Source organism: Orcinus orca, chromosome 11 (genome assembly GCF_937001465.1).
Source record: "Orcinus orca chromosome 11, mOrcOrc1.1, whole genome shotgun sequence".
Taxonomy (NCBI): domain Eukaryota; kingdom Metazoa; phylum Chordata; class Mammalia; order Artiodactyla; family Delphinidae; genus Orcinus; species Orcinus orca.
In genome coordinates, this window is record NC_064569.1 from 3,235,307 (window position 1) to 3,253,057 (window position 17,751).

The 17,751-nt window shown below is 44.4% G+C and overlaps 2 protein-coding genes across 4 annotated transcripts in view; one reads left to right on the forward strand and one right to left on the reverse strand.

Annotated features, from left to right (window-relative positions):
- KDM5A (lysine demethylase 5A) overlaps positions 1 to 14,624 on the forward strand; it is an 85,520-nt gene extending 70,896 nt beyond the window's left edge. For 2 of the 3 annotated variants that reach the window (XM_033404200.2, XM_004278994.4), the window contains one exon: positions 4,039 to 14,624. In XM_033404200.2, the coding sequence (XP_033260091.1) occupies positions 4,039 to 4,245 (207 nt within the window). In that variant the 3' untranslated portion in view covers positions 4,246 to 14,624. The remainder of the gene's footprint in view (positions 1 to 4,038) is intronic. The other variant, XM_033404201.2, reaches the window with a different exon arrangement.
- B4GALNT3 (beta-1,4-N-acetyl-galactosaminyltransferase 3) overlaps positions 1 to 17,751 on the reverse strand; it is a 256,857-nt gene that overhangs the window by 215,642 nt on the left and 23,464 nt on the right. The gene's annotated exons all lie outside the window — the stretch shown is intronic.

The window sequence follows — 17,751 nt, forward strand, 5'->3', positions numbered from 1 at the left end:
ATTTATTTTTGGCTGCATTGGGTGTTCGTTGCTGCGCACGGGCTTTCTCTAGTTGTGGCGAGTGGGGGCTGCTCTTCGTTGCGGTGCACGGGCTTCTCATTTCGGTGGCTTCTCGTTGCAGAGAGTGGGCTCTAGGCGCACGGGCTTCAGTAGTTGTGGCACATGGGCTCTAGGCATGCAGGCTTCAGTAGTTGTGGCGCGTGGGCTCAGTAGTTGTGGCTCGTGGGCTCTAGGCGCGCAGGCTTCAGTAGTTGTGGCGCGTGGGCTCAGTAGTTGTGGCGCGTGGGCTCTAGGTGTGCAGGCTTCAGTAGTTGTGGCACACGGGCTTAGTAGTTGTAGCTCACGGGCTGTAGAGCGCAGGCTCAGTAGTTGTGGTACAAGGGCTTAGTTGCTCCGCGGCATGTGGGATCTTCCCGGACCAGGACTCAAACCCATGTCCCTTGCATTGGAAGGTGGATATTCTTAACCACTGCACCACCAGGGAAGTCCCAGCCGCTCTGATTTTAAAAGATTTTTGTGGAGAGTTGTCTCAGCAAAAGTGTTTGTGTTATCAGTGGCTTTATCATTCATATCTCCTTTTGGCATAGGTAATCAAAGGTTGGATTACCTGAATGAGAGACACACACAAACTGGTGATGTTATGATAGGGTAACCAACTGTCCCAACTTGCCTGCGACTTTCCTGGTTTTAGCACCGCAATTCCTGTGTTTTGGGAAACCTGTTAATCTTAGGCAGACTGGGAGGGTTGGTTACTTACTGTTAAGATCACCAAAAAAACATACACAGGGATTGTGAACATATGTCATACTTGATTAAATTGTTTTAATTTTGAAATCTGGCTTTTGCAAGAAACTTCGGTGCAAAAGAGATTGAATGCCAAAATAAAAAGAGCTCAGGTGGGTAACTAAGCTAAGACTGTCACTAAATCACGAGGCTTTCTTTTTTCCCAGTGCAGTAATATGTGCTAAAGAAATGAACAAAAAATGTAATGTGCCAAATATTTTTTCTTACGTGTACATATGAAACCACATAGCAAAACATGAAATGCCAAACTAACATTATATTTCTCATTGAAGCACACATTTCCCCCAATCCAAACCCAGTAAGCTATTTTTACTATAGTTAAATGTCTTATCAGTTAATATCTGAACAGCTCATTGCTGTGAAGCTTTCCAGGAATTACTTTTTTTTGATTTGATAAGTATATCTCCCAGAAATACTGAAAGGGGAAATGACTATTAGAACTTACTATGCGGTTAGCCAAATTCTTTGTTCTTGAGTGTTCAGTCTACTGCATAGTCTGCAGGTTCAGTTGACATTCCAGACAAAAGTAGAACTGGATTTTGATTGTAAGTAGATGAACATGATAGGAAGATATTCGTAAAGAGGGCTATTTTTTAAAAATAATTTTTTAAATTTATTTATTCAGTTTTGGCTGCGTTGGATCTTCGTTGCTGCGTGTGGGCTTTCTCTAGTTGTGGCGAGCGGGGGCTACTCTTCGTTGCGGTGTGTGGGCTTCTCATTGCGGTGGCTTCTCATGTTATGGAGCACGGGCTCTAGGCGCACGGGCTTCAGTAGTTGTGGCGCATGGGCTTCAGTAGTTGCGGCTCGCGGGCTCCAGAGCGCAGGCTCAGTAGTTGTGGCGCACGGGCTTATTTGCTCCGCGGCACGTGGGATCTTCCCGGACCAGGGCTTGAACCCGTGTCCCCTGCATTGGCAGGCAGATTCTTAACCACTGCACCACCAGGGAAGTCCAAGAGGGCTATTTTTTCCCTGCTAGATTATTAGGATAAATTGTTGTGTAACAGGTAGGCTGGGATAGCATCTCAAGAAAAGTTATATACTTTTTTGGGATGGTGGGAGAGCTGGGCTTAGGAATGGACCTCTAGCCAAAATCACAAAAGGAAATGTTGTCTTCCTTATTTGAAAGACAGCAATAGATATGATTTTGGGAGACCGGAAGCCAGGGCGTGTAGTGCACAATTAGATTCTAAAAGACATGGGGCCGCTTTTCTCGGCAGCAAATAGTGGTGAATTGGTAACCTCTTACCCGGTGGGGGCTGGACTGGGTTAGATAACTGGAGGCAGGAGTAGTTACCTGTTGACTCAGGGTTGTCATAACCAGGTTGGCACCTCCAGGTTGGGTGGCCCAGAGAAGCACAGCTCTCCCAGTTCCGCTGATCAGCTCCAAATAGCCGGACAGTTGGGCTGAGCTCACCCCCTGTCAGATTAGCACTTTATAAATCTTCATCTGCTGGTAGCATCTGTATTTTTGAGTCATTGTCTCCCTTTTCTGTCTCCAGGACAGTTTGCCACAGCAGGGACATTTAGATCAGTTGTTTTCTTCACTGCACAGACTTCAGAAGCTAAATATCACACAAACAATTGCAGAACAAAACCACAATTTATGTCAGGAAGTAATTAAGTCACTGCGAACTTACAGAAAGCAGGACCACGTAGTGCCAGCGATGGTCAAATTTAGAATATTTAAGAATTACCTGGGAGCTGGTCACAGTGCAGGATTCTGGTTTGTCCCCCAAGATATTCTGAGTCTGTGGGTTTGGGCTGGGTTTCAGCTACACGTTTAACAGACGCAACAGGTGATTCTGACGCAAGTAGTGCCGCAGGCAGTTACTTGAAGGTGCAGAATGTTTTGTGGAAGGTAGGACAGTGAGTAGAGCCAGGAGACTGTGATCTTAAGAAGTGCCTTCAGTGTCCCAGGCTGGGGACCAGGTGTCTTGCCAGACATTATTTTACCTGATCCTCTAAATATCCTGTGAGCAAGGTTTGATCTCCATTTTACAGATGGAGAAATGGGGCCTTAGGGAGATTAAATGACTTGCCTCAAATTTTACAAAAGAACTCTAGGAACGGTGAAAGCAAAAAGATTGACAGATGATTTCTCCCACCCTTTACTAAAAACCTGGAAACTACTAACCAGGAGTATCACACTTTTGAGAAGTTTTATAGTATACGGACAGATTTTGAAAACTCCTCACTTTTCCTGAGACTCATTTCCCTATAGCCCAAACCTCCTTCCACTGTTCTTTCCCATAAGCTGTACTGAAGTACTTAATTGGTCCCTTCATACTCCATACTTTGCCCTGTTTTCTGGCAAAGCTCGTTGTAAGTGACTTCGTTGCTAGTGAAGTTATCAACTTCTGCACTGGGGAGAGAAGGGCAAGCAGCTCTTTGATCTTAAAGGTCCTAATCTGCAGTGGCGTAGCTGTAAAAACGACCCCAGTCAGCTGCCAAATAGGAAAGCCCCAGCTCACCTCACTGTTAACTGTGTGCCCCAGGCTTAAAGTCAGCAAACAACAGTCCTTTTCTAGCCTCCTATAATCACAGTGTTCTCTGAAGGGTCCGAGCTGCCACCGACCTGTCAGTTACCCAGACTTTAATTTGAAACCTCAGAGTGATCTATTGACCTGTGTCTTTGACTGTTTTAATTGGCTAATTTGTAAGATTTGACCTCTGATATTTGCTAACTTTTTATAGGGAGTTGTATTTGTAACGGAAGAAGAGAAGAATAAAAAATATTAGTTTAAAAAGTGGCCTATGTGACTGCTTTTCTAAAAAGGTATTTAATGCTCTTAGTACTTTGGCTTATCTCTTTGAAATAAAGCTAATACACAGGATTGCCTTCACATTGTTGTACTCTTCTTGATTGATACTTGCATTGTCTTAGAGCCTAGAAATTGTTAATATTAGCTAAAACTACTTGGCTGCTCTATTAGAAGTTCCTTTTTTGTCAGATTTTCTCAAACATGTTTCTGCCTCACTAGGAGCCCCAGGTATTTATGAGGTAATGGAGTACCTAAGAGGCCTAATTTTGTGGACATATTATGGAAAAAATAATTTGGGGGTATTAACTTCCCAGCTTCTTTCTTTAAAAAATAACCCCGTAAGAAGTCATTGTCTATCTCTGGGCATCCCAATTATTTGCTATCATTTAAGCCAAGAAAGCTCTTTGGTTTGCTTGTATTCCAGGTTTAATGTGTGTGTAACCTAAACATTCCCTGATCTTGTCTCCAACAGGTAGACTGGGTGCAGTGTGATGGTGGCTGTGATGAGTGGTTTCACCAAGTTTGTGTGGGTGTATCTCCAGAAATGGCTGAAAATGAAGATTACATCTGTACAAACTGTGCAAAGAAGCAGGGGCCAGATAGCCCAGGTCCAGCAGCACCTCCTTCTTTCATAATGAGCTACAAGCTACCAGTGGAGGACCTTAAAGAGACCAGTTAGCAGGTGCTGGGTTAGCTTGGGACATGGGGGAAAACGGACCACACAGAGACCGTAGTCAGTAGAGTGGTTTACATCCACTCAGAATGTTGCTTCCAAAGACGAATGGCCTTCTGAGCAAGTCCTCCCAGCCGACTTCCTCTTTGCATGGACGTGGGATCTGCGTTCTCTGTCAGCACATCTGTGCCGAGGGTGTCTGCTTTGGTCCAGCAGCCAGTGTTTCAGTTCGTGTCTCCTCTGAGATTGCTTGTCACATTAAGGCCAGACATTTGAGCTCTAGGGTGGCTGGTTGGCATTAATGCGTTGGTGTGCTGGCAGGGCATGTAGGCCGCGGCTTCTGGCCAGTTGGTACTAGTTAGAGGTTTGCAGCCAGCACCACCCAGAGGTGCTGATCCCTTGGATCTCCTTAGTTAGGCCAGTGGGGGAGGAGTAGAGTAGCAGTTTCCTTCCACTCTGCCCTGGCATTTGACGCCCTACACATCCAGCTAGGAGAGGGCCAGGGCTGAAGTTAGTCCTGTTAGAGGCCATGGGTAGTGGCACAGCCCGTAGACCTCAGCTCCATGTGCTTGTCTGTACCAAGAAGAAAACCCCGGTTGAGAGGCAGATCACCTCATCTTCCTAAGGAGGAGGATGGCATCTAGTTCAGAAGTCTGACTAGATTGGATTCTGGGAAGAAGAGATTTTATTTCAAGGCAAGGAGCCTTTTTTTGGCTTTGAGAAGTCTTGCTGCCTTGGGTCTGCATTTTAAAGAAGAGCAGGTACGTGGATCCAGGCTTCTGCGGTAGCAAAGAAGACAAGTCAGAACGTTTTACTGAGCCACAGCGGTGCCTGCTTTTCGGGGAACCCTTCATTCACAAGTGCACCAGGTGCCACCAGGCTTCAGGCATGGCCCCGAGCAAGACCAGCAAATAACAACTCTTGCCTTGCAGCCTGGCCCCCACTGGCTGTGGTTTCCAGGACTGGCCGTTTCTGACCGTGGCCTGCGGCAGATGCTGTCGCACAGCATGTGGCTTCATCAGAGGACGTGGGCTTAGAGTACCTCTGGGTGACAAAGTTGTTTTAGTAAATCCATTTTTTAAAAAAAGAAAAAAGGACTTGTTTTTACTTTTTTCTAAATGTCTCTGACTACTGACTGTTCTATAAATAGATTATTTTTCCTTTTTTAATATACATATATGAATATATATATATATATATATATATACACACACACACACACACACACTGTTACCAGCAGCTTATGACAGAGTTTCAGCATCAAAAATCCATTTGGGGGCTTGCTTTCTCGTCTTGCTTTTTAATAAAGGAATCCCATTCCTTCCTTGTAGTACAAGGAGTTAGCACTTCCTTCTCCATCCTAGCCTGACCAGATCTTCCATCTTGGTTTTGTTCAAATAGGTAATTATATTTCGTTTGTGTGTTGGGACTTGTCCCTTTCTGTGGGGAAACCTGGTCATACTGTATCTGTGATGGTAGTTCTGTTTTGTACGTGAAAGTTTGGAACTACGGTGCTGTGTTCTCCTCCCTCCTGTTGTGTTCTGTGTTCTTGTGAAGGTGTTAGGTAAGCTGTATGGAAACTCTTATTAGAAGGGGACTAATTTTTTTTGGGGGGGGACAAAAAACCCCAAAAACCCACCAAACAAACTAAAAATGGTGTTTTGTCTTCACTATCCTGTGTCCCTTTATTTTGGTTTAAAGATCTGTGGTTTGACTTAAATTCATCAGTTTTCCTTTTAAAAGGGGGGAGCAGGGTGGGCCCAGAGAGCAGCTTTTAGTCTTGTCTTCCCTTTGTGCCCCGATCTCTTTTAAAGAAATGTCTTCTAGTAACTAGAAGTGAAATGTACTGTCCAGTCACAGTTTGCGTGGGTATGAGATTTAACTCAAAAGGCATCTTACTAAAAAAAGCAAAACCTTTCCTATAAAATCTAGTTTCTGGAAATGCTTTCTCTACGGTTCTACTACCTATTTTTTAGTCATTTCTTCCTTAATATCATATAACGTTTTGAGTGTCTTGGCCTGTTAAGAGGTTCATAAGTGTTGGTGTGCATGGGTCTTAAAATCTCATCTCAAGTGTGTGTATGATTTAAGATTTCAATGGAAAGTACAAGGTAACTAAGTAATCAGTTTCATAAGTTATCATTTTGCCAGTCTCTCAATACATAAAGATATTACTACTTAGTTAAGAATTTCATCTGGTTGATATTATAGAAGAAAGCACAATGTTTTTTGCCGTTTGGTCTTCTCTGTAAAAGTCTTCAAGTGCTTGTGGGTTAAAAATTGAATGCAGTCTTAAGTGATGGCTGCCCGGAATACATTTTAAAATATCTTGTTTTTCCTTCATTCCTCAGCTATCAGTGGAGGGGCATGAGGTGCTGAGAAAGACAGCTAAGGTGCTCTGCTGCTTGGAGTGTGGTGGATGGATAGAGGGCTGTTTAGGGAATAACTTATGTTCATAATAGGTATTTGCCTGCATATTTGACTGAGAGAAAAACGCAAGGCAGTCTCCAACCATGAATAGCTCCCTGTTTATCTTCTCCAACCATGAATAGCTCCCTGTTTATCTTCTGACATTTTGAAACTCAAATATATCATTTAATTGATACCGTGGGATTTTCTGTATTTATTTGAAAGTCACAGAGGATTTGGTCTGACTTTTGACCATTTAGACCAAAGGTTGAGAACAGATGAGAGACAGTTTAAAAAAAGAAAGAGAAAAGAAAAATATAGAAATGTGTAATTTTGTAATTAGTGAACTAAGATTCATCTGTTAAAGAAATGACGATGTTTTTTCACTTAGAGGAAAGTACTTATTTTACAAAGTAACTCCATTCTGCGGTGTTGTAACATTTCATATTAAAACTTGATTTAAAATGTTTCTTTACCCTTCCTATCTCCTCAGAGTCGCAGTTCTGCACCACTCGTTCTTTAACTTATTCGTTAATTCTTTCAAAGGTATTTCTCACCACATTCATTATAAACCATTTTGGCAAAGGTTACAGGAAGGAAGATGAAAACTGGTAGGTCAAGAGTAGATCCTTGGAACCGCGCAAGTGCAACGACAGCTCTCTTGTGGTCCCTCCAGCCGGGGTTGGCCTCGCTGCCTGTAGTGACCCTGCAGAGATGTGTGGAGACGCAGGGCCAGGCTCCTTCCCGAGCTGCTGCCTCCCAGCTCTTCCTGACTCACACGTGGGCATCATGGAACAACAGCTACTGCAAGTCACGCTTCAGATAATTGAAACGGCAGATGTGAAACCTGGGTCGCCCGCCGTGTACTTGAATAATCAAAACCCCAGCGAGGGCTGACCTGTGAGATGAGAACGATTTCACCTGTGCTTCACTTCTCTACTTTTGTCTTTGACACGCGTCCAAGAAATGTCAGTTTGTTTGTTTCTCTTAATTTTTAGATTCTGATGCAATTCAGTGGGTATAAGAGAAACTCCCTACTTGGCAATATTTTAATTCTACAGTACATTTGTGTGAATATCAGCCAGTGCTTAAAGTAGGAGGGTGAAACGGAAAACTGAGAAAGCCCTTCTTTCAGAGGGAGGGATTATCCACTTTTTAAGGAGAAAGTGGCAATTTGAAGGGGGATTTGAAAATTGTGGGAAAATTAAGCAAAGACCCACACGTAACCAGGTTCAGTAAAGGTATACATATGAACTAGCTTCATATGTGTGTAAAAAGTTGCTTTTGCAGTACGTCCTTAAGTATAAATTTTTAAAAGCCGGCAATTGGTTTGCCTTTTACCTTTTGAAATCCCACTTTTTTGTTTGCTTTTAATTAAGGCATATCATTACTTTGGATGTGGATGTGCCGTGGCATTTAGTATTTACAGCATGAGAAGGAAAGAATGGATATTAATATATTTTGGAATTCTAGTCTTCTCTTGGTCTGGATTGTATCCAGTCACCACTATGCAACGAATGATGTGCACTGGGAAAGGATGTGACGGGTTTTTAAAGATGTGTCCTGCTTATTCTTACTTTTGCAATACTCCAAGATGTCTAAACAGGAATGTCTTTTGTAAGCCTCAAGACCTATTGATTATTCTCTTACATGTTTAGTTACCTGTTAGTGAGACACTTAAATATAATATGGACTCTAATTTACCAGGGATTTTGGTGGTGCCTTATGAAAAGTATAACTTGATTTCTTGTTTTCTGAGCATGTTTTGCATTTCTTTTGTTTTCTGAAAGAATGTTAGGTATAGTTATTTGCATTACACCTAAAAAAATTTTAAAAATTGTGTGTGTGCTCAGGTCCCCCCTACCCTGTCATTCACATTGGTGGCAACTCTAAGTGGTAACCAAGTAAAGGTAGATTTTGGTAATTGATCTGAGAGCCACTTTTAACCTGTTGCAGAACAGTTTCTAATGTGCATTTGCTCTCTATAAAACAAAGAACTGGCCTCAAATAACTTCACCAGTGGTGTGATTAGCCTGTTACATTGCTGAGAATAGTGTTTGCAGAAAGCGTGAAGTAGGAGAAGTGATTCCTGCAGATTTCACATTTCTCTGTTTTCAGCAAGAGTCCAGCGATGGCCAACAGACATTTTCCCCACCGTTGATTTCTTAAGCTGTTTATCCCTTTGTAGCGAACCAGTGATAAAAGCAGGAAAGATGAAGAAATACTTCCTTTTTCCTTTGGCCTCCTAGTACTTAAAACTAGCTCAAACTGCACCTTACACTTCAGAGAAGTAAATGGCCCTTTTTGCTCATTGCCAAGGTTATCAGGTCATGCAGGTGAGGGACAGATCATTGCTGAAAATGTTAAGGTTCTGCCTGCAGTGAAATTGGCCTCAAACGTGAAGTGTTTGATTGTGTATATATGTGTTAGGGAGGAGAATTAGTGGGAAGAAGGAGGAAGAAAAAACTGGTTATCTGAACTTGGAAAGGAATTCTCTTGCCAACAACAACAAAAAAACCATGAAATTTCGTAAGATTGACAAATTCTTTTTTTTTTTTTTTTGTGGTACGCGGGCCTCTCACCGCTGTGGCCTCTCCCGCCGCTCCGGACGCGCAGGCTCAGCGGCCATGGCTCACGGGCCCAGCCGCTCTGCGGCATGTGGGATCTTCCCGGACCGGGGCACGAACCCGTGTCCCCTGCATCGGCAGGCGGACTCTCAACCACTGCGCCACCAGGGAAGCCCAATTCTTTTCTTTTTAAAAGTTGTGTGGAATCCACCCAGCTTAGACCACGTATTTCTTGGGGCCTTGGCATTGTGGTTGATACCAGTACGTTGAAGATCCAGAATCTCTTCGTGGAAGCTCAGCCTTGCATTGGGCAGAGTCTCAGATAACACGACGAGCGAACGATACGGAAGAACACACTCGAGGACTGTATGCTGTGACAATACAATTTGGAATTTCTTGACTCTTCTCACCTGTTTGCTCTTTAAAGTGTGTTTCTGCCCTGCTTTTAGTAGGCAGAAAGATGATTTAATGTTTCCATGTGACGAAGTCCCATGAAATTTCTTTACTAGGCAAGGATTTTCTCTAAGCTCGTCTGTGGAGCCAGGATGTATCTTTGTTAATGCAAAATAAAGATGTCACAGACAGCCTTAAAGATGGTTTGGTGGTTCCAGCTGGTGAACCTTGTAGTAAGGAACTCTGATGAGTTGCCAGGGACATAGCGGTGAGCTCAGAATCTAATGTAGTTCAAAAACAACACCCCCTCAAAACAAACAAAAACTTCAGAAGCCCAGGTGAGGACTTCAGGGTTACATAAGAAAGAATGTTGGATTTAGGAATGCACTGATGTGGGTATTAGCTCTTTGTATGACGTTCTGTTGCTTCCCTTTTTGGAATCTGTTTCCTACCATGTGTGGGTTAGTTCTTGTGGATACAAAGACATTGAAGTTACAGCCCTTCTCCTTGAAGGAGGATAAGGCAGACGTTTCTAAGGATGTTTCTTACAAAAACTTTGATGGAATTGAGAAGGGAGGATAGTAGAGAGGTTTTGGACATGTAGTCCAAATTCCCAATCCGTACTCCTGAGGAGGGAACGCGCAGGCTCTACTGAATATTCTGTTGTTAGAAAATGTAAGTCTCGGTCACTAACGTTCATATTAGAGCACACCCGTGGTCTCCACTTGGGTCTGAATTTTGCGGAGTTCATCAGGCACTTTGACGTGTGCCCCAAGACCAGTATCTTGCTGTGCTATTCAGTAAGACGAGTGTATCAGACACTTTCCGACAGACCTAACCGTGCCCCTCCCTCCTCCTGAGTTAGTAGCTACCTGGTCTTAGTGAGAAATTCGCGCGCCCGCCCCCCCCCCCCCCGCCCCCTGCCCGCCAAAGCATCGGCCCCTGCCCTCCTCATTCTGGGCCCCTTTCTGCTGAGACCAGTGGGCCGCCCGGGCCCTGGTGGCTTTAGTCTCCTGACTGAACCCTGCCATCCTTTCTACTTGGCACTAAGCTTTGTGGTCGGTTGTTTCTCCGTCACTCTGGCCCTGCAGGAGCTCGTCCCCGGTCGGTTCCGCCATCCGATGTCGTCGCTGCTAAATACTGCCGAGTACACGCCCTTGATGGGTAGCTCTACAAACTGACTCAAGGAGGCCGGCTCTCAGAGCAGGGCAGCAGCCCTGAAGGTCCAGCAACCCCTTCCATTCTTTTTTTTTTTTTTTTGCGGTACGCGGGCCTCTCACTGCTGTGGCCTCTCCCGCTGCAGAGCACAGGCTCCGGACGCGCAGGCTCAGCGGCCATGGCTCACGGGCCCAGCCGCTCCGCGGCATGTGGGATCCTCCCGGACCGGGGCTCAAACCCGTGTCCCCTGCATCGGCAGGCGGACTCCCTAACCCTTCCATTCTTAAAGACACTTCAGACCTTGGTCTCTTGTCCAGTCCCCATCCCACCACCTCTCTTCGTTCAGCAGAGGCCTCCCCTGTAACACGGAGGAAACTGAAGCCAGCAGGGGGGCTCGGCAGCCACATCTGTGTCAGAACAGGTGTCTGTCCTCTGGCCAACACAGACCGTAGGCAAACGGGCGAGCCGTGAGTCCCATCCCACGTCACCTCCTCAGAGACCTCGCACCCTCCCTCAGCGCATGAGCTCAGGTCTCTCCCTCTGACGTGCTCCTGACCTTGGCTCCCTCTCCTGCTCTCTTGGTCCTTCCTTTGTAGCCAAGCCCCGTTTGTCCCCACACCTCACTTTAAGATCCCTCAATCTACGGTAACCTGGACCCTCCTCTCCACATTCCACTGAGGCTGCTCTCACGGAGGCCATAACTGACCACATGTTGCCAAGCCTAGTGGGCACTCCACTTCGTATATGACATCTGACACTTGTCCACTCCCTTTGTGAGAGACCTCCATTGGCTTCTTGGCCACTACATTTTCCTAATTTTTCTTCTCTGCAGCTGCTCGTTAGTCGTCTTTTCTGTTTACCCTTCGAACAGTGTCATCAGAGGCTCATCCTGTATCTCCTTCTCGGGTGCCCTCGTTCCCTGCCCCCGCCAGCTAACACTTTAAGTCAGCTGTTTCCCAAACCAAAATCACCTGCCCAGGCTGGCTTGCTCTGCTCTTCAATCAACTTCAATCAACAAGTAAACATTTCCACTTGTATTTGTTTTAATCACTCCAAACTCTTTGTGTCAAAACCTGAACTTACCACCTTCTCACCCCCAAACCAGTTCCTCTCTATACCCTAACCGAAAGCACAGCTAGGTGCCCAAGCCAGAATTCTGCAAGCCATCCTAAGTCCTTGCTGACCGCTCGCTTCCCGTGAGCAACGAGGTGGTCACTAAATCCTTCAGGTTCACTCCCATCTTCATCTCCGTCTCTTCCGTTCCTGTTGTGATGCATCACTTCAAGTTCTCACCACTCTCGCCTTTTTTTTTCGGGCTAGTCTTTAGTCTGGCCGATCTCCAGTTGATCTTCCAAATTTCTACAGAATAAACCGTCTAAAGAGCTGATATGTTCAGGGCGTTGTTCTACAGAATCTGCTCGTGTTTATCTTTCTACATGCATCTGCTTCCACACACTCTCAGCCGCTGTACTTCCGACACATGGATTTTCATTTCCTAAACACGCCAGGCGTCTGTCTCATTTTTGAGGTGCGGGCTTAAATACCACCTCTTCAGAGGCCCCTGTTCTCTCACAACAACTTGTTCTGCTCCTTCATGGGACTTTGCAGCATGCGACATGATTGTTTATAAATTCCGTGAGAGCAGGGGCTTTGTTCCCTTTATCTCCATACCCAGCACCTAGAACAATACCCTGTGTAGAATAAACATCCAGTAAATAACTTGAGAGGCTGCTGGTTTGTGCCTATGTTCCTCGCTGTACCTTCACTCTCGCTCACCCTGTACATTACTCTGTGCCTTCGTACTTTCTCTTTCTTCAAAGTTCAGCACACCCCAAACCTCTGCTGAGAAGTCTTTTTACATCACTCCTCTCCTCCCGATCTGGGTTAGATGGCCTTTCATGGAGCTCTGATAACATTTAGATTTACAGCTTCTCCAGGTGTGGTCCCCGGATCCGTAGCATCAGCATCACCTGGGAGTTTGTTAGAAATGCAGATTCTTGGACCTTACCCCAGACCTTCCGAGTCAGAAACTCCAGGGGCGGGGCCGACAACCTGCGTTTGAACAAGCCCTCCAGGTGACTGCAGTGCCTGCTGGCATTGGAGAACCACGCAGTCACTGCATTTGTATCTCCAGGATTAGCACAATGCCTAGAACAAGATTATTGTAAAGATCTTCCTTGCAGAGAACTGAAATCCATCCTCCTGTGGCCTTCCGCGGCAATCCTGATTCTTTAGAGAATCTGAAAACTAGTTCACCCTGCCCTTGTTTGGTAGCCTTTCAGTGTTTAAGGATAGCCATTATTTCTACTTCCCGACCTTCATCCTCAATCTTCCCGTTTAATATTCTTTCTCATGTGCTGTGACTGAGTGCCTTCAAATTCAAACTCATTGGATTTATCTGAACAAACGCCAACGTACTTCATACCCACCTTAAGCATATATATTCAGAGCATCCTTTTAGCTTTCAAGCTACAGTTCTAAAAGTGGAGCCATATGTCTGTATAGTCACCCCGACACGGTGGCATTCGCGATGACCATGACAAGGTTCCGTTGTAGAGTTGGGGATGGACAGTGGAAACCAAGGGTGGTCCAAAGCTCTGTATATGCTCCATCTCAGAGAACCTGGCCGTGGTGTCCTGCAAGTCATTTTGTAAAGTGGTTTCATATCACTGCATTGGTGGTTCTCAGCCGTGGTGGCACACTTGAATCATCTGGAGAACTTTTAAAAACCATTCCTGCCACTCGCCCCAGACCAATTGAATCACAGTACCTCAGAGTAGAGCCCAAGCAAGAGTATGTTTTGGACCAGCTTTACTGAGGTATAATACCATGAAACTGTCTTATGTACAAGTCAGGGATTTTCAGTAAATTTACAGAATTGTGCAACCGTCACTCCAGTCTAACTTTACAGTGTTTCCCTCACCCCAAAAAGAAACTTCATGCCCATTCATATCACTCCCTGTTTCCACTCCCCAACCCCAGGCAGCCACGAATCTACTTATGTTTCTATAGATTTACCTTTTCTAGACCCAAGCATTAGGATTTTTAAAAAAGCTTCCAGGTGATTTTAAAAATGCAGCCAGGGTTGAGAATCGCAGCACTAAATGCATGATAAGGAATCAGTGGTTTTTTCAGAACTGTGTGTAAGGAGGGTATTTCATACATTTTCACATTTTTGTCTCCCTCTTAGCCGGCACACGTAACCATTACTAGTATAAGATCATTAACTTGATAATGGGAGTTGATGGGCCATTCTATTATTTTCCCTTTATACCTTGTAGTATCAAATTCAAAATTGCCTCCCATGCTCTCCCCAGGCTATTTAAAAACATCTCTAGTCTGCTTTTTCCCCTTTGGTTCATGAATTAACAGCGACGGAAGTTCTCTTAGAGCATTCTCCCTGAGATGATGATGTCTCCAAAGATGATTGCGAAGTATCTGTGTCGATCCCATGCATAAAGTTACTTTCCTTTAAGAATCCTTCACATTGGTGTTTCTTTATCAGATGTTTTGCTGTCTGACTAACTTCTCTGCCAAATATAGATTTTTTTCTTTGTAAATACGCTAATATTTCTAAAAATTGGGGGGAAATATATTTCTTGTTTTTTAAATAAACAGTACATGAACATTTGTTTCAGAAATATTAAAAAAAAAAGAAGTAAATGAAAAGTCATCCTCCACCCAGAAATGACCACATTAAGATTTAAGCAAAGTTACTTTCAGACAGCTCCCTTTGTATATTTAGGTATGCGTATCTACAGATATGTACACCTTTACATGAATGTACCGCTTTGTAACTTGCTTCCTTTACTTAATGTCAACATTTGTATATGACAATAAATATAGATTTGTATTGTTTTTAATGGCTGTATAGTTTTGCATTCAATGGAATCTTAATGATTTTTAAGAGTTATGTATATTGAGGACATTATTTCTTTGTCTTGTGTTGCAAAATTTTGACCACCTTATTAGTCTTTTAACCTTATTTATATTTTTTCTTTATAGACGTTATTAAATCTCATGCTGTAAACTTAACCTCTTTAATTTTATAATTCCTAATTTTCCTGACATGCTTAGAATGACTTTCTCTTCTACAAGATAATAAAAATACCTCCACGATTTTGTTTAGTACTTTTTATAGTTTTATTGTCTACACTAAATTTTTGTTCCATCTTGAATTAATCGATGTGAAGAATGACACGTTTCTTTAGATTATTCCTCTCTTGGCTACGTTTCTCAGGTGTCTACAGCGTCTGCATTCACTCTTCAAAGTTTTTTGTTTTTTTTGTTTTTTTTTTTTTTGCTGTAGGGGGGCCTCTCACCGTTGTGGCCTCTCCCGTTGCGGAGCACAGGCTCCGGACGCGCAGGCTCAGCGGCCATGGCTCACGGGCCGAGCCGCTCTGCGGCATGTGGGATCTTCCCGGACCGGGGCTCAAACCCGTGTCCCCTGCATCGGCAGGCGGACTCTCAACCACTGCACCACCAGGGAAGCCCCTCTTCAAAGTATTTGAGTATCTACCTAGCATGTCTCCGCGTGTGTAAATGTGGTCATCCCCCAACTTCTACCTGCTCTGTGTGTGTGTGTGTGTGTGTGTGTGTGTGTGTGTGTGTTTACACTCAACGTACCCACTGCGTTGGCTCTCTGTTGCTGTGTAACGATATTACCACAAACGTCTCAGCATAAAACAGCACAATTATTACCGCACAGTTTCTGTGGGTCAGGAGTCAGGGCTGGGCTCTGACCTCTGCTTCGGCGTCTCCCGGGCTGTCGTCAAGGTGCTGTTGGATGTTGGCTGGGGAGGGATCGCTTCCAAGCCCACGTGGTGGTTATCACATTTAGCTCCTTGTAGGCTGTCGGACTGAGGGTCTCCGTGTCCCGTGGGCTGCATCCTCAGCTCCTGGGCTCATGCGCTTCCCCAACGGGGCCACTTGTTTCCTCAATGCCAGCAAGGCAGGGGGTGACCAGCAAAATAGACGTCACAATCGTGTATAACACGGTCACATACACGCGATCACATACGGCCTGTCACCTGTGCCACATTCTCCTGGTTCGAAGTCACAGGCCCTGCCCACACTTCAGGGGAGGAGGTCCCAGAAGCCGTGAACCCCAGGAGGCAGGGGTCCCCAGGATCTATCTGCCTACCTCACACAGTCCCTGTGAGCCAGACGCTGTGTCAGATTCACACTGCAGTGCCCGAGAAAGGAAGCGCAACGAAGCTCACTCTGTTCATGCTAGATTGAAAAGGAAAAGTACGATGGCTTTGTTTCTCTCGCGTTCACGAGAAGAAAAGCGGTAATTTTTTCACTTGGGCTGAACGTTTACGCGACCGCCGCAATTTGGGATAATTATAACTGCTCTTTGGCATTCACTAGGACAAACATTTTCTCTTCTTAGAGAAACAGAAACCTCCAGATCTCATCAAGTCTATTTCTAGTGTTCTGAGTTCCCTGATCTTACTGGTAGTTCTCTTCTGAACACACTCCAAATTGCTCATATCCCTTTTAATGTCTATGCAAAGTGTTCTTTTAATCTTTAAGCCACAATTCTGGATGAAGGAATCAGATTTCCTTGAATTTTTTAATTCATAAGACTCACAGTATGTGTAATTAAGAGGCTTTGCAAATTTGTTTCCTCTCTGTACGTTTTTCTTTTTTCTTCTGTAGCCTCATCGTTTTGGAGGCTGTCAGCAAAAATTGTTCTATTTTCCATTCCCGAGCTCCGTTCACAGATACGGAAATGGGAGGATTCCCTCATCACGGAAATGACTCTTCTTATCTTTCCCGTTCATCCTGAGAGTTCCTAGTTTTTAGTTCCTAGGGATGGGTAAGGCAGCTTAGTAAATTGATTTCTTGGTATGTGGTGAGAAAGGATAAGGCGAGAGAGGAGATTGGAAGCAGAATTCAGAGTTTGAAAGTATCTCATCCCAGGTTTGTAAACTAATAAGTAATAATTCCTTTCCAAGGTAATAGGACTGTCGTCTCTGCTACTGACAGGCAATTCCTGTACATTCACTTGACTATGGCAACTCTTCCCCTCAACAGAGAGTGTGTCAGGGCTAGCTGTGTGTGTTTGCTTTGCATTTCTTCTTTTTTTTTAATTTAATATTTATTTATGTATTTGGCCGTGCCGGGTCTTAGTTGCGGCATGTGGGATCTTCGTTGACACGTGTGAGATCTTCATTGAGGCGTGCAGGATCTTTTAGTTGCGGCATGCAGGACCTTAGTTGTGGCATACGGGATCTAGTTCCCTGACCAGGGACCGAACCCTGCGTCCCCTGCATTGGAAGGCAGATTCTTAACCACTGGACCACCAGGGAAGTCCCCTACTGTTCTAGGTTCTATGGATATCTAACTATCTATCTATCTATCTACCTGTCTATCTAGATCTAGATAGATGTACTAAATCATATCTTAGTATTATATAGTCTTAAGATTTCCAGGCATCCTCGTATCAGTTTTTCCATGCTTCTGCTGCCAGTAGGATAGGATTGGGTTAGCCAAAACGTTTGTTTGGGTTTTCCATAAGATGGTATGGAAAAACCCAAATGAACTTTGTGGGCAACCCAGTATCTAAATTATTCCTCAAAGATGGCTAATCTTTGTGTGAAAAATGTGTCTGGGAAATATGATGTGTGAATAGCTAAGTTCTCTCTTTCTAAGATTTTTCTGATTTATGAGATGGCTGCCACTGTGCAGGGGTATCGAGGCTATGGAGACAGTGAGTGGATGGGTTGGGGGAGAAGCAGGTGGTGTTCTGAGTTCACACAAAATTCCCAGTTTCCAAGGTATTTCTTTTCTAAGCTGTATTTTTCCAAAGTTGTATCTGCACTCTCTTGTTTGCAGAGAGGGGAGGAAAGAGGGAAAATTTGTTTTAATCTAAAGAAGAGGGATCTGATAACTAAGGTCTAGATGAAGGGAACCCTAGATAAAAAGTAGTGTTAAAATATTTTGATGGGGGGGGACTTCCCTGGTGGCACATTGGTTA